This window comes from Gorilla gorilla, chromosome X (assembly GCF_029281585.2).
Source record: "Gorilla gorilla gorilla isolate KB3781 chromosome X, NHGRI_mGorGor1-v2.1_pri, whole genome shotgun sequence".
NCBI lineage: Eukaryota > Metazoa > Chordata > Mammalia > Primates > Hominidae > Gorilla > Gorilla gorilla.
The window spans coordinates 124421029-124438315 of record NC_073247.2 but is presented as its reverse complement, the minus strand read 5'-3'; the positions used below and the strand labels follow the sequence as shown (position 1 = coordinate 124438315).

Sequence of the window (17287 nt, the reverse complement as noted above, 5' to 3'; positions counted from 1 at the left end):
CAGTTACTGAATCAAATACCTGGGGCTGAGGTCCAAGAATCCACATTTTCAATGAACCTCCATTCTTTCAGAAGGTGGCAGGGACTGACACTTGTAAATGACTTCCCTGTTGCTACCTGAAGCACATCTTCACAACTCCAAATTAATGAGAACTGCTGGAGACAAATATAATTGAAAATGAATTACTCTATGAATCCATTTTTATTTTTAATGTGTTCCCAGGGGCATCTTTCTCCAGCTATGATAAAATGTAATGGAATCAGCTGTCAGTTACAAGTCAAATATCTCCATGAAGTATGTTTACAACCTAATGTGCTCACCTGTCTAAAAGGGAGGATGGAGTACTGGGGAAGATGGCGGGGGTGGGAGGGCAGGTTGGGCAGAGCACGGAGCTACATGCACTAGAGCTGAACAAATGCTTTGCAGAGATTCCTGTTCTTTCAGCAGGTACCTCTGAAAAATTGCAAGATAACTCCAACAAGGCAGCTTTTGAATCAAGCCCTGTTCAGGTTTTGACTTTTTAGCTGTTTGTTATGAGGTTAAAGAGGTGAGGAAGAAATTAGCATGGAGAACACAGGTAGAAACTGGGAGAGGAGCCACAGGGAGAGTCAGCTGTATAAGAATAATAAATTTTTCTTGAGCACTTTCTATGTACGAGGCACTTTATGTATATTAATTCTTGGAACACCTCCATAAAATACAGTCAGCCTTCCATATCTGCAGGTTCTGCGTCCACAGATTCAACCAACCATAACTCAAAAATATTTTTAAAAATCCAACAAGAATACAACAACTATTTACATACCATTTACATTGCAGTAGGTATTATAAGTAATCTAGAGATGGTTTAAAATATACAAGAAGATGTGCTAGGTTATATGCAAACACTACATCATTTTATATAAGGGATTTGAGTATGCACAGGTTTTGCTATCTGCAGGGGTCCTGGAACCAATCCCCTGTGAATACCAAGGGACAAGTGTATTATTATTACTCTGATTTTACAGATGAGGTGAATGAGGCACAGAGAAATTAAGTAACTTGCGTAAACTCACACAGCTTTCAGGTGGCAGGGCTGGAATTTGAATTCAGGTCTAGTTCTGCAGTCTGACTACAGAACCCATTGTTTTAAGCCACCATGTTGTGCTGCAACTCTCAATCTAATGCCTAGCAAATTCCTAGTGCCTGCTAGAGATATTGTTGCCAAGAGGTAATCATCCCAGTACACATGTCTCTAGAAGGACAGAGCCTCTAAGGGTTGATGATCTCTTTGATCAGGGAAAAAGGGCATTGCTAGTTACTAGCTATGTGACCTTGGGTAAATCATTTTCCCTTTCTGTATTTCAACATTCACATCTGTAACAAGGAGAGATTAGCGTAGGTTATGTCCAAAAACGTTTTCCTTTCTATTTTTTTTTTATGGTGTCAGATGTCTGGGATGATTTCCCAGCCCTGACATGGAAGTCCCTTCAGAAGGGACTTTCCCCTTGGGCAGTGTGGGCAAAGGAAGCTGTCTGTTATATAGACTGTGCATACTCTGAAACAGATGCATTTATCGAGTACTTATTATCTACCATGTGCCAAGGACACAGAATTGAAGATAAGTATGTCTCCTGCCTTCAAGGAATACACACTCTAGTGAGGGAGGCAGATGATAAACTTTTGTAAAGAATATATATTACAGGCTATTTTAGTCAAAGGAGTAAGCACTGGGTGCTATGGGAACAGAAAGAAGGAGCGTGTAATTTAGCCTGGGGGTTGGGGATAGCGAGGGAAGACTTCCTGGAGAAGGAAATCCTTGACCTGGGCTCCTCAGTATGGTAAGATCTGAGGGGCAGGGGTCTGAAGAAGATGGAAGGTTCCCTCTACTGTGCCAAGAAAGGCACTTGGCCAGCTCTAGTTTCCGCTTGAGAAGGCAGAGTTCGTGCCAGTCCCAGGGATCTGAATGTGAAGGTTAGAAAATAGAGCTGGTGTTCTTTTATAAACTTGTGTTCTTTTCTTCCTAGTCTGTGTGGGAAAACTCAGTCTTTATTAAATTTTCCCTCAAAGGGTATATACTGGCAGCAGGAAAAGGCTTAGGTTTCATTTCTACTTTTGTCCTTAACCCAATGTGCGTACTCTGGACGACCTCTTCATATCCTAGGATTTCAGTTTATCTGTGGAAAAAACAGGGGGTGTTGTTGTATTGCCACTGGATGAATTCCAGGGCCTAGAAAGGTCTTTGAGTGACCAGTTTCACTTCCTGTGATACCACGAGACAGATAAGAATGCTTTCTAATTTTAAGCATTCCACTGAAGAGAATTTCTAACCTTAATTGGTCATTGTTTTAGTTTCTAAAACCATTCTCACTGTCAGTAAATTCTCCCTATTTTCTTATTTAAATCCTTCTTGCTATTTCTTAAGGTCCTTCTCTTCTTCTGCGGCCTCAATGAGTACTGAGAAAAGCTAGTTGCCATGGGGCAGCCAAGCTTGGAGGCTACTTTGAGATCTTCCTAAAGGATTCATCTGAAGGCAATATGAGTTTCTTAGAGTATATATGGACTCTTCCTCAGTGAGGAAAGAGAAGTGAAGATGAAGCTGGCAGTCCCTAGAGCAGCCCGCTTTTCACTGTCCGGTTGAGCCCCAGAGCTCTGGAACCTATAAATATGCTATTCATTCACCATTGATCAAGCAGCTGCTTTGTGACGGTTCTGTGCTATGTGTTACTTTCTGCGTCCACATTCACGACAAGTGTCCCTCCCATGATCATTAGTGTGGCACCCAAGTATGGCGTGATTGTAATTAGGCTCTTTTGGTTGCAAGTAGCAGAAACTCACTTGAGTTGCCTCAGTGAAAAGGGAATTTATTATAACATAAGGAAAGTAGATTTGGAAAGCCATCAGGAAGGCCTGGCTTCTCTTTTTTCTAGCAGTTTCACTGACGGTATGGAGTTTTTCTCATGGTATGTCTGTTTCATGTCACTATTCTCCTCTGTTCTCTCCCTCTACCAATCAGTTTGCTCAGCTTATCCAGAATTGATACTCACTCATAACTTTGAATTGAACTTGGCTTTAGCTTGACACAGACTTGATTCTACCTTCTGGTGTTGTGGGGGTGTTTTCAACTTCTGCATTATCTGTTAACTAGCTCAGCATCTTTATGATTTTTTCCCCTCCATTTTTAAACAGACTAGTCAAGTGCAGTAGTGAGAAGGGGGAAAGAGTAGAACAATAAGTTCAATCCCTAACTGACTGTGAACAATCAATTGAGACAACTCACTACCTTCAGACCAGTCATCTTTATGCTTCTCAATTAAAAATTCCAGAAACAAGAAACTAGCCCAGGTCACCTCTTCATGCCAGGCTACAATGTCACCCATCACTGACCAGCCAATGAATTTGTTTTAGTTGTCAGATGCCAATGCTTGATACAATCCTCTGTGGCCAGAGGCAGGGTAAGAGCCGTAGGATATAAAATGTGAAAACGTACGCAGCAAGAAAAAGTTGTCAGCAACATAGTTGCCCTTAGAAGGCAGTGTTGGCAAGCAGACCCAGATTTGTATCTTTGGTTGGAAGAATAAGATTATCACTAAGGTACAACAAAATTTCCCTGTAATGACTAAAAAACCTAAATAAAAGGGCCTTCATCCTTTTATTTAGCGTAAGGCGTCATGGTGTAAGGCATATGGAAACCAAAGAGGGGAGGACTGCTTGGTATAAAGCTGGAATGATTTATCGGGGGAGGAGTGTGGTTCCCTGCTCATCGGTCCAGCAGCTGACTCCAAGTTACAGAAATCAGTACATATTTTCAGCTGGTAGGGACCTGCCTGATGTTTAGAAACAGCTGGATTTTGGGAAAGAGTAGTAACATTTACATTGTTATTCTCTGTATATCAGACCAAGGCAAAAGAGGTTGGAAAAGCCAACCCAGCCTTGTAAGTCATTGACAAAAGTGTTTTGGCTGTAAAAAGTATATTGGCCTGTCTCATTTTTCAACATTTTTTAAATTTATGAGTTGTCCCCTCTGCTACCTATTACACTCCACTACCTGTGGCATGGCCAAAAATAAAATCCTGTTGAGTTGGTACTCTCATAGAAATTTAGGGTAAAGGGGGAAGTGTAAGCTCAGTTGAGGAGGCAGAATTTGAGCTGAACTAATCCAAAGGGAATGTTGGGGTGACAGAAGACGTTATATTTTTTCTGTCTGTGTGTATGCTTTCTTTCTAGGGCTGCTGATAAGCTCAGGCTGTGCCTTATACCCTTTAGGATGGAATAGCCCGGAGATAATGCAAACATGTGGGAATGTCTCCAATCAATTTCAGTTAGGTAAGGTGGCCTGGGCAGATGGCAGTGATGGTTCATGGGAAATGTGTTTTCCAAAGTGCTTTACCACTTGGAGGGCACTCTGCTAGTGGTACTTGCCTGAATCTCTCTCACTGTGTTAGCTTATGGGAAGTGGTAGCTTAACTCACAAGAGTTGGCTGTAAATTCCCCTTCTTTAACTATCTCTCCACACAATTTATGCACTTTTGCCCAGGGACCTATGACCAGTTTAGGGCAACCCTATCTTCAGAGGGATTTAAAATGCTTGGAGGCTAACAATCTGCCATCTTCTGAATAAATCCTAGTTCCTACTGGTGTTTCCTTCTAGGCACCGTTTTCCAAATGTAAATCAACAGTATCGCTTGTCAATCTCCACTGAAGATGTAACACGAGGTTATTTAGTTTACCTGAAGCATGAGGAACCTAGATAAATATTCAAAATTGTTTCTAACGGCAAGAGCTGTTAAATATTAGAGTAGGTGACAGAAGTAGCCCTGAACCATTCTCTGGTTGCCAGTTTTCATTGAGAATGTCTCAGGTTCACTATTGTGAGTTGATAATAGATTAGATTCTAATTGGAAGACTTCAGAAATATCCCCCCATCTATCATGATGAAAGAGAGTAGGAGAGGGAATGTCTAGGTTTCCTTGGGTATTCTCAATTGTACAAAAGGATTTGGGAACAACAAGGCCATCCAACCACATATAGCTTGTGCTCCAATACTTCCCTTTCTCTCTGTTGCCTCAGATTGTTTTTTGAGTCTTGCTTGACTCATTTTTGAGAAAGTTGTTCCCTGTGCAAACATAACATGAGGAAAGGTGTAACTAGTGTGGACGCTCAAATGTCCAGTGTTCTTCACTCAGGACAAGGCTGACTGGTAAACATAATATTTCTGCCATAGATAAAAGAATGAGTAAATACTGGGAGCAGGTGTTGAAGAAAGGGAAGCAAGCCACTAGTCCTGCTAGCTGGGGTAAAAGCTAAAGATTCAGCAAATTTTTCCTAGTTGGTTGTGGGACTGATTCTACTTTTTGAAAATGACAGTTTTGTTGATATATAATTCTCATATTATAAAATGTACCCATTTAATGCATATAATCACCGGATTTTAGTATAATCACATTGTCTAACCATCACCACTATCCAATTCCAGAATTTTTTTTTTTCAGAATTTTTTTTTTTGAGATGGAGGCTCCCTCTGTCACCCAAGCTGGAGTGCAGTGGTGTGATCTCAGGTCATTACAACCTCTACCTCCCAGGTTCAAGCGATTCTCCTGACTCAGCCTCTCAAGTGTCTGGGACTACAGGCTCGTGCCACTACGCCCAACTAATTTTTGTATTTTTAGTAGAGACAGGGTGTGGAGGAGGGGTTTCCGCCATGGTTCAAACTGCTGACCTCAGGTGATCCGCCCACCTTTGCCTCCCAAAGTGCTGGGATTACAGGGAGCCACTGCACCCTGCCCCAGAACATTTTCATCAGCCCAAAAAGAAACCTCTTACCCATTAGCAGTCAGAGACTATTTCCCTTTGCTCCCAGCTGCTGGTAACCACTGTCAATATGGATTTACCTACTTTGGATATTTTATGTAAATGGAATCATATAATATGTGTTTTTTTGTGTGTCTGGCTTTTTCACTGAGCGAGAAGTTTTCAAGATGTATACATGTAGTAGCATGTACCAGTACTTTATTTCTTTTCATGTCTGAATAATATTCCATGGTATAAATATAACACATTTTATTTATCCATTTATCATTTGATGAATACTTGAATTGTTTCTACTTTTTGGCTATTATTATATAATATTTCTATAAATATTCATGTACACATTTTTGTGTGGACATATTTTCATTTCTTTTGGGTATATATCTCAAAATTGCTGAGTCAAATATTAACTCTATGTTTAAACCTTTTGAGGAACTGCCAGGCTTTCCAAAATGACTGCATCATTTTACATTTCCACCAACAATGTACAATGGTTTCAATTTTCTCAACATCTTCCTCAATACTTATTTTCCACTTTTTGTTATAGCTGTCCTAGTGGGAGTAAAGTGCTATCTTATTGTGGTTTCGATTTGCATTTCCCTGATGACTGATGATTTCGAACATCTTTTTGTGTACTTATTGGCTGTTTTTACATCTCCTTTGGAGAAATGTGCATTGAAATCATTTGCTTGGTTTTTTTTTCTTTTTTCTTTTTTTTTTGTTTTTTGAGATGGAGTAACACTTTGTCACTCAGGCTGGAGTGCAGTGGTGCGATCTCTGCTCACTGCAACCTCCGCCTCCCAGGTTCAAGTGATTCTCCTGCCTCAGCCTCCTGAGTAGCTGGGATTACAGGCACCCGCCACCACACCCTGCTAATTTTTGTATTTTTTAGGAGAGATGGGGTTTCACTATGTTGGCCAGGCATTCTTGAACTCCTGACCTCAAGTGATCTGCCTGCCTCGGCTTCCAAAGGACTGGGATTACAGGTGTGAGCCACTGCAACCAGCCATCCTTTGCTTATTTTTAACTGGGTTATTTGCTGTTGTTGTCGTCGTTGTTGTTGAGCTGTAAGATTGTTTTATGTGTTCTGGATACAAGACCCTTTTTGGATATATGATTTTTAAATATTTTCTCCCATTCTGTAGGTTGTCTTTTCACTTTCTTGATGACGTTCTTTGAAGTACAAAAGTAATTTTGATCAAATCTAATTTATCTATTTTCCTTTTTCTTTTTTTTTTTTTTTGCTTCTGTTTTAGGTGTCATATTTAAGAATACATTGATAAATCCAACATCATAAAGATTTACCCCTAGGTTTTCCTCCAAGAGTTTTATAATTTAAGCTCTTATTGTTAGGCCTTTGTTCTGTTTTGAGTTAATTTTGAAAGTGGTATGAGATATAGGTCCATATTCATTCTTTTGGATGTGAATATCCAGTTGTTGTAGCACCATTTCTTGAAAAGTCTATTATTTCCCCTCATTGAATGGTCTTGGTATCCTTGTTGAAAAGTCAATTGTCCATAAATGTAAGGGTTTATATCTGGATTCTTCATTCTATTCCATTGATATATATGTGTATTCCTATGCCAGTACCACACTGTATTGATTATCATAGATTTGTAGCAAGTTCTGAAATCAGAAGTATGAGTTTTCCTTCTCTTTTAATACTGCTTTGGCTATTCTGATTCCTTTGCATTTCCATCAGAATTTTAGATTTAGATTGTCAATTTCTACACAAAATCAAGCTGATATTTTGATAGGAATTGTATTGAATCTGTAGATTAGTTTGGGGAGTATTGCTACCTTAATAATATGAAGTTTTCCAGTCCATGAACCTGAGATGACTTTCTATTTAGTTAGGTCACTTTGAATTCCTTTGAATGATGTTTTGTCATTTTCAGTGTAGAACATTTTCACTTATTTGGATAAATTTGTTCATAAGTATTTTATTGTTATTTTTTAATAAGTAAAGCAGGCCTATTAACACAGAATTGTTTTATGCTTTTATTTTATTTTAAGATTCCTTATTGTTATTATACAGAAATACAGATGGTCCCCCAACATACTATGGTTTGACTTATGATTTTTCAACTTTGCAATGGTGCAAAAATGATACACATTTAGTAGAAACTGTACTTCTAATTTTGAATTTTGACCTCTTTTTAGGTTAGAGATTTGTAGTATGATACACTTTTGAGATGCTGGGCCACAGTAGTGAGCCACAGCTCTCAGTCAGGCACCAACAACCCATACTCTACAGCATACTGTGTTGCCCAGTGGTTTTGCTGAACTGTAACATTATAAGTGTTCTGAGCACCTTTAGGGTAGGCTAGGTGAAGCTATTCCATTCAGTGGATTCGGCATATTAAATACATTTTTGACTTACAATATTTTTAAGTTACAATGAATTTGTTGGGATGTAACCCCACTGTAAATTGAGGAGTATATGTACAAATGATTTTTGCATGTTGGCCTTGTATCCTGCAACCTTGCTGAACTCCTTTATTAATTCTAATAACTTTTAAGTGTATTCCTTAAAATTTTCTAGATACAACAATCATGTTATCTGAGAATAGAGACAATTTTACTTCTTCCTTTCCAATCTGGATGTCTTTTGCTTGTTTTCCTTGCCTAATTGCCCTTGCAAGAACCTCCAGGACAATGTTGAATAGAACTTGTGAGAATGGAGATCCTTATCACTGGTGTTAGCGGTAAAATATCCAGTTTTTCATCATTAAGCATTGATGTTAGCTATGTTTTTTTTAATAGATGGAGGACCTTTATTAGGTTGAAGAAGTTCCCTTCTATTCCTAGTTTGCTGATTGTGTTCACAATGAAAGGGTGTTGGAGTTAATCAGATGCCTTTTCTTCATTTACTGAGATAATCATGTAATTTTTGTCTTTTATCCTTTCAATATGATGCATTTCATTGATTGATTTTCATATGTTAAACCAACCTTGCATTTCTTGGATAAATCACAGTTGGTCTTGGTGTATAATTCATTCTATACCTTGCTGGATTTAGTTTTCTACGATTTTGTTAAGGGCTTTTGCATCTATATTTATTAGGGATATTGACCTGTATATTTCTTTTCTTGTGATGTGTTTATTGACTTTTGGTGTTAAGGTAATATTGACTTTACAGAATGAGTTCCTATGATTCTACTTTGATTAAGGTAAAATGCCAAAGTAAAAAGTTGGATATGTGATTTGCATGGAGATTACCAACTTTGTTTTTTGCCCTAATCACCACCTAAGGACCTAGTTCATAAATGAGTAGTTCTGGGCTGAGTGCAGTGGCTCATGCTTGTAATCCCAGCACTTTTGGAATCTGAGGTGGATGGATCACTTGAGCCCAGGAGTTAAAGACCAGCCTGGGAAACATGGTGAAACCCTCTCTTTACAAAAAATAAAAATAATTAGCTGGGCATGGTGATGTTCACCTATAGTCCCAGCTACTTGGGAAGGGAGATACACAGAGCCAAAAAAGAAAAGACATGGTCCCTACCAGAGGAATAAGCTTTTTACCCTGACATGGTTCAGAGAGATGAAGAAGGTAGGGAGGAGAATAGAGGCGGGCATTATCAATCCGTCAGAGTAAGTAAAAAGGATTTACCACTCTGCTACTCTGATAGGCGTTCTGCAGCCTCCTATATGAAGAGATCACATTCATGTCTTCAACCTATCTTTTCTTAGGTTTTCATTCAAGTTATCCTAAACCATCCACACTATTTTTTAGTCCTAATTTGAATGATCAAAGATACAACTTATATTAAGGCACTGATCTTGATGTCTGCACTGGATTAAAGATAGCCACAAATTTCTTGATACTTTTCCCATAGAGAAGCTGGGTCCGTCTCCAATTCCTATTCCCCAAATCTTCACTGGTGTATAGCTGCTTTAAGTTAATCTAATTACATCTAATTGGATTATTAGACTTAATACTCTAATTCGCTTCATTATAGAAGATAAATAGAGTATGACAGAAGTGACATCAAGCTTATTCTAGGCCTATGGTCTAAAGAACTTGCAGTTTCCTTCTTGGTTTCTTGGAGCTCTGAGTCATCATATAAAAAGTTTGACTATCTTGGAGAGACCACATGGGATTTCCAAGAGTTACTTAAAGACAGAAAAGTTCAGCTAGTACAGCCATTCCTGCCAAGGCACTAGACATGTGAGTGAAGTTGTTCTGAACCCTCCATACCGGTTAACTGAATATCACTGAATGACATCAGTTAATGCCATTTAAAGTAGAAGAATTGCCCACCTGAGCGCTGAACAATTGTGAAACCATGAGATATAATAAAATGGTTGTTTTAAGCTGCTGTGCTCTGAGGTAGTCTGTCATACAACAATGGATAACCAGAAAAATGCCAAACCACAGGTATATTTCAGATCGTTATTTTAAATAAAAATAATTCATGTATGTGACACAATAAAACAATACATATATAAAGGTTTAAAACTTAAAATCCGTCTTTTTTTCTGACCTCAATACCATTCCCCAAAATGACCATTAAGTTCCTTTTATATTCTCCAGAATTTTTAATAAATATAAATATAAATATAATTTTAAATAAATATAAAATATTTTTTCCAATATTTGTTCCAATATCCAATGGGATCATATTATCTAGCTCTCTATCTATCTAGCTATGCTGTTCTGCACCTTGCGTTTTTCACTTATTCATATCTCTTGAAAAGCTATCAATGTTTATAGATCTTCCTTCTATATTTTAGGTATGCCATATTTTTCCATTGCAGGGATAACATAATAACATGCTCTGTGAGGGCACAGATTTTTTGTCTGTGTTGTTTATTGCTATCTCCCCAGTGCCTGCTTAAAGAGTACCAAACAGTACTGAATATTTGTTGAATGATTGAATCATATGATCATTAACCACTTCTTTATGCACATTTAGGTTGCTTCCAGTTTTTGGCTTTTCCAAAACATATTTCAGGGAACAACTTTATGTATATGTCTTAGCATACTAGTTTATCTGTAGGACAAATTCCTAGGAGTGGAATGATTGGGTTAATGGTTATTTTAAATTTTCAGAAGTCATTGATGAATTAAATGCTCTCCAAAGAGACTGTACTAAATTATTCTCCAACCCACAATATGAGTTTGCCTGATGTCCCATAGCCTCCTCAGTTTTGTGGATTGTCAACATTTCAGTTTCTTCCACTCTGGTATCTTCTTTTAATCTGCATTTCAATAATTATGAAAATGATTAAATAACATTTCATTTTTATTGCTCATTTCAAATAATCAACTCTAGCAACTTTAAAAGGTAACAGTGTCTAATTTACAATTACAATTCTTTAAAAATTCTTAACTTTTATCCATTTATTTTAAGTCTACTTTGATTTCAGACCCTGATGAGAATGTTCCTGAAATTTGCCTTGGTCTATTTTAACTTGGAGTCAAAGCCCTTTCTAGCAGCTCATCTCCAACTCCCAGGCAGGCTTGCCATCGAAGGACCTCATGCTGCTTCTCTTGGAGAGAACAGTTTTCAGCATATGCCATCTTCCTTCAGCAAGGAAAAGGAATAGAAAGGGAGGGAGCAGAGAATAGGAGACCCACTTTATCCTTTCCATTCACTTGTTCCTAACTCTTTCTTTTTTCTGTGCATGGGATTGAGGAGAATAAAAATGATGTTAACAATAATTAATATGTTTTTGAGCATTTACTATATGCCATACATTATTTTACTTAAACCTTGATGACAGTTAGAGAGGGAATAACTGAAGGAGCAAAATTCTTGAGAAGGTGGTTATTAAGTTACCCCGGGGCACAGAGCTTGTAATTGGCAGAACCAGGATTTAAACCCAGGCCTGGGAGTCTCCATTGACCTAGCTTTCAACCATTACTTAGGTGCTGTGATCATTATGTAATAATAATTGCTATTATTTATTGAATGCTTGCATAGGCTTCATATTAATTACATTTTAGAATTATTATGCAATACTTCAAATATTTTTAAAGATATGAAGTAATACCATGAACATCCATGTACCTATTACCGATTAAGTAGCTACTTAAAGTTATGTAGCTTGCCTAAGTTCACTCACTCAGCTGGTAGAGTGGCAGAGGTGGGATTTGAATTCCAGCTTAGAAAATAAAACCTTACCAGTATGTTTGAATCTTTCTATATCCTGCCCCAATTACATCTCTGTGCCTCTCCACCAGAAGTAACTACAATCTTGAATTTGGAGGTCTTAAAAATGTTGTATACACTTATTATGGTGATTGTGCTATGAACATTAAATTCATTACCATATTGGTTCCTTAAAACTATTCTGTCAGGTTGATTTCATCTACTGACATTATCCTGAGAGGAAGAATAAGACTCTCATATCCCTCAACTGATAGCACAAAGCCCTTGGTGCCAGTTTTAATGAGGCAGCTCCCTCCTTTATGATGCTTGGCATATTTAGCTATGTGTGGCATATTTTATACAGAATCATAGAATGTCCAAACAAAATAGATCTTAGCTATCATTTGGGTTTGGCTGGTTCTTTATTATCGTTTATTTTCAATGTCACCACCTCAAAGTCACCCATCATCATACTTTTCTATCACAGCATCTTTTTGGTGTCTTTTGTAGCACTAATCACAATATGTAATTATTAGATTTGCTTATTTGATTACCTGTGTTCCTTATTAGAATGTAAGCTTCATGTTGGCCCAGACCTTGTGTGTCCTTTTTCACATTCAACAGAGGCTTATTGAGCAAATAAATCTAATCCAACCTCCTCAAGGTAAAGACAAGAAACCTGAGGCCTGGAAAAGGACTTGCCAAGATCACACACCGTAGGCTTTCTGACTCGCAGGCAGGCACTGTGCTATGAGGGAAGGAACTTCAGTGGTTATAAAAATGGTAGATGTTCTGATGGTGTCTAATTAGTGTTGATAAATGATATGAAGGAAGAGACAGGGTTTGGTGAGAGAATTCTAGAGGGGCATCTGACTTAAATTAGAGGATTATTAGGGAAGGCCTCTCTAAAAAGGTAAGATTTAAGAAGAAACCTGAAGGGTGGGTAGGCTTAATCAAGTGAACTACATGAAGAAGAGAGTTCCACACAAAGAAGTAGAATGCTATAAAGGCTCTAATGTGCGAAAGCACATGTTGTATTTGGGTACTACTCTAAGGCCAGTTTTGCTGAATCAGAAGAGTGAGTAATGGGAAGAGTAATAGATGATCTCAGAGACGTAGGCATTAGTCAGAATATAAAGACTTTGTATTTTATCCTAACTGCAATGAGAAACCATTGCAGGGTTTGAGGAAGAAAAGAGATAAGATATGATTTCTATTCTAAGAAGTTTCCTCTGGCAGTGTTATAGAGAATGGCTATGGGGATGGTGACGAGAGTGGAAGCAGGAGGCCAGTCAGGAGGCTGAGCCATATAGTCTAGGCAAAGACATGAGGGTAGCAAAGGTGACAGTGGAGCTGGGGAAAGTAGGCTGTTTCAAAATATATTTTAAAGTGTAATCAATTGTACAGGTGATAGATTTGATATGGATATGGAAGAGATGTCCAAAAATGGGGAAGACTAGAGGAGAAGCAACTGTGGCTGGGATTGAGAAAAGAGAAGGAAACTCAGTTTTAGATAGGTTTTGGAGATACCTGTGTGAGAAATCCAAGTGGAGATGTCAAGCAAGCAGTCTGGAGCTCAGTGAGGTCTCTGACCTTGAGTTTAGAAATTGGGAGTTCTTAGTACATAGATGATGTTTAAAGTAATGGGAAAGAGGATTGTAATACTAACAGTGGTTATCACCTACTGACTATGACCTATGTGCCAGGCAATGTTCCAAGTGTTTTATATGTATCATCTCATTTAATTTTCACAGCAACCAAGTGAAATAGGTGCTGTCATTATCTTCATCTTATCATGAGGATGAGAAGTTTACAGAAAGGTAAAGAGACTTATCCAAGATGAATTTAGCTAGGGAGAAAGAGTTGAGTGAGAAGAGAAGAGAGCCCAGTCTAAGTAATGGGAAATTCTTCATGTATAAAGATTGGGCAATCATAGCGAACTCCTATATGGCACTCACTATACATACAAGAGCTCATTACATCTTTGACACAATCTATAAAGAAGATATTAGCCTCATTTACAGAAAGGGAAATTGAGGTTAAGAGATATTAAGTAACTTGCCTAAGGTCATTCAGCTGTGGAGTGGCAGATAGAAGTCTGATCTAAGCAACACCATCTAACAGAAGTTTTTGCAATGATGGAAATGTTCTGTGTGTTGCTGTCTCATGTGTTCCTAGTCACATGTTGTTGAACAATTAAAATATGGCTAATGGGACTGAGGAACTGAATTGTTAGTTTTAATTTTATTAAATAAATATCTAATTTTATTAATTAATCTAATGTAATTTTATTAAGTGTAACAGGCACAATGTGACTAGTGGCTACCATATTGGACAGCACGACTTGAGAGAGTCTGTGCTGTTAGTTGCTTCTCTGTACAGAAACTTACTAAGGAGACTCAGAGGGGTAGCCAGAGAAACATAAAAAAGAAAATCAGGAATGTGGGGGTCACAGCAGCCAAGAGAAAAATGTATGTCAAAAAAGAAGATGTAACCAACTATGTTTAATACTGCTGCATTAAACTCGATGAGGACAGAGAAGTGACCATTGCAGTCAGTCAGACAAAGGTGACCTAGAAGAGAAGTTTTGGAGTTACAGATACTGGCAGTATTGTGAGATGAGGAAAATGAAGGCAATGTGTGTAGATAGTTCCTTCAAGCAATTTTGCTAAGAAGGAGAGCAGAGAAAGTGAGCAGCAGCTGGAGGAGAATGCGGGATGAAGAAAGGCCTTTTCTAAGATGACCAAATGCTTGGATGCTGATGGGAATGATCCTGTAGTGGAATGAGAATGATGAAAAAAAGCAAAGTCTCTGAGAAACTGAGGGTGCAATGAGGAGGAATTTTTTTCTACTGTATTATAAAGAAATCTAAGTAAGAACCCTGAACAGAGATTTCAAGTGATTTCTTATTACACTAATTGCAACTTTGATGAGATTTTCAAAATCCTCTTAAATCCACACACCACTAGAAAATTCTTTCATACCCAACGGCATATAGACAGGGGACACCCAAATAGGTCCCACTGAAAACTTAGAGAAGCTATATACTTCTTTTTTTTTTTCACAAAAAACTAGATGTTTATTTATTCCACACATGAAAAAGGGATGTGAGAAGTCACGTCCAGCAACATAAAAGGCCTCCCTGATTACTCTGCACAATGAGAATAAAAGGATTCATGAATATACATATTATGACAAAATTTCAGAACATTAAACAGAACACCTTAAAAACTTGCAGAGAAGAAAAAAGTTATAAAAGACAAAATACAAATAAATAACAAAATCATTCTGTCATAATATATTTTATCAAAGCCAATGGATGCTAGATGAAAAAGGTACAATGCTTTTAAAATTTTATACCCAGAAAAACTGTCATTCAAGTAAAATAAAATAATGAAGATTTTCAACATGGAAGGCCACATAACATTTATCTCTCGTGCATTTTTCATAGGGGAATATTGGAAGATATATTACAGTCAAAGGAGAGAATAAATCCCAAAAGAGGAAGGCAAGTAACCCAGGAAACCATAAAGTCTGCAAATCTTTGAAGAATAGCATGAATGAAGCCTCTGTAACACATTAGAAGGCAATTGTTCACAATTGGAGGAGGCTTATGGCCTTCAGTGAAAAGGTTGCTAAGGAAAAGGGAGTCTTGAAGAAGGAGAAATTCTAACTGAAAGGTTAGGATAATTTGTGAATAGGAAAATGTCAGATGACAGATAAAAAGAAGATTAGAAATGCCCAGGTAAACAAACATGCAATAAAAATATATAAGAAAGTCTTGGTCCAAATATAAAGCAAATGAAAAATAAGTATGCTTTTAGAGATATACCTAATGTTAAATGACGAGTTAATGGGTGCAGCACACCAACATGGCACATGTATACATATGTAACTAACCTGCACGTTGTGCACATGTACCCTAAAACTTAAAGTATAATAAAAAAAAAGAAGTATGCTTTAAAACAATTGGGAGCTAAAGTAAGAATACATTTTAATTTTAAATATGGGTTCATTTATATTAAATTAGCTTAAGAAAATAACACTGTACATGCAAGAAGTGAGAAGTATCTTAGTAGAGAACTTGGTCCCTTGTTGAACAATATTTACTACTTCCTATTATTGAAAGCACTATTTGTTGGTAATAGAGTCAATCTATTGTCAAGGTATGGGAGACTAGGTTGTGATTGCAAGATAAAAATAATATGTTTCAACTTATACCTTCTATACCTAACACAGAGTCCATAATAAATGTCCTCATTAATATTTGGAGAATAAATAAATACATAAATTTCTTTTTTTAATGTTGAAATTTTTATTTTACAGACGAAAAAGGTGGAAGATAAAATAATTTAAGAAGTCCTATTTTGTCTAGCATAGGGGAAAAGAGAACACAGCTTTGTGAGTTTGTTTTTTTTTATACTTTAAGTTCTAGTCTATTAAGGTCAAAATATTCCTATGTTAAAGCTTTAGTTTAATCAAAATAAAATGATCAGCAAACAGATTTTTTTTTAGCTGATTCTTATACTGTTATTTTCCTTTACTCTTTAGTTCTGAGGAAGAGGACATAAAAATCTTGAATTTCACTCCTGTTGCTCAGTGACAATGTTCAGAGAAATGTGGCATTTTAACCATCATTTTGGTAAACTTGGTTATTTTTGTATGGCCATCTGTCCCTAAACCACATTATTAAGGATATTCTTTTTTAACAATTATACTTTAAGTTTTGGGATACATGTGCAGAACGTGTAGGTTTGTTACATAGGTATACACGTGCCATGGTGCTTTGCTGCACCCATCAACCAGTCATCTACATTAGGTATTTCTCCTAATGCTATCCCTCCCCTAGCTCTGCACTCCCCAACAGGCCCCGGTGTGTGATGTTTCCCTCACTGTGTCCATGTGTTCTCATTGTTCAACTAGCACTTATGAGTGAGATCATGCAGTGTTTGGTTTTCTGTTCCTCTGTTAATTGGCTGAAAATGATGGTTTCCAGCTTCACCCATGTCCCTGCAAAGGACATGAACTCATCCTTTTTTATGGATGCATAGTATTCCATGGTGTATATGTGCCACATTTTCTTTATCCACTCTATCACTGGTGGGCATTTGGGTTGGCTCCAAGTCTTTGCTATTGTGAATAGTGCTGCAATAAACATAGGTGTGCATGTGTCTTTATAGTAGAATGATTTATAATCCTTTGGGTATATACCCAGTAATGGGATTGCTGAGTCAAATGGTATTTCTGTTTCTAGATTCTTGAGGAATTGCCAAACTGTCTTCCACAATGGTTGAACTAATTTACACTCCCACCAACAGTGTAAAAGTGCTCCTATTTCTCCACATCCTCTCCAGCATCTGTTTATTCCCTGACTTTTTAATGATCACCATCCTAACTGGCGT

General features: G+C 37.5%; 1 protein-coding gene across 2 annotated transcripts in view; it reads left to right on the top strand.

Moving 5' to 3' along the window:
* LHFPL1 (LHFPL tetraspan subfamily member 1) overlaps nucleotides 1-17287 on the top strand; it is a 54492-nt gene that overhangs the window by 15021 nt on the left and 22184 nt on the right. For both annotated transcript variants that reach the window (XM_004064731.5, XM_055375959.2), the window contains exon 3: nucleotides 4207-4305. In XM_004064731.5, coding sequence (XP_004064779.1) covers nucleotides 4207-4305 — 99 coding nt within the window. The remainder of the gene's footprint in view (nucleotides 1-4206; nucleotides 4306-17287) is intronic.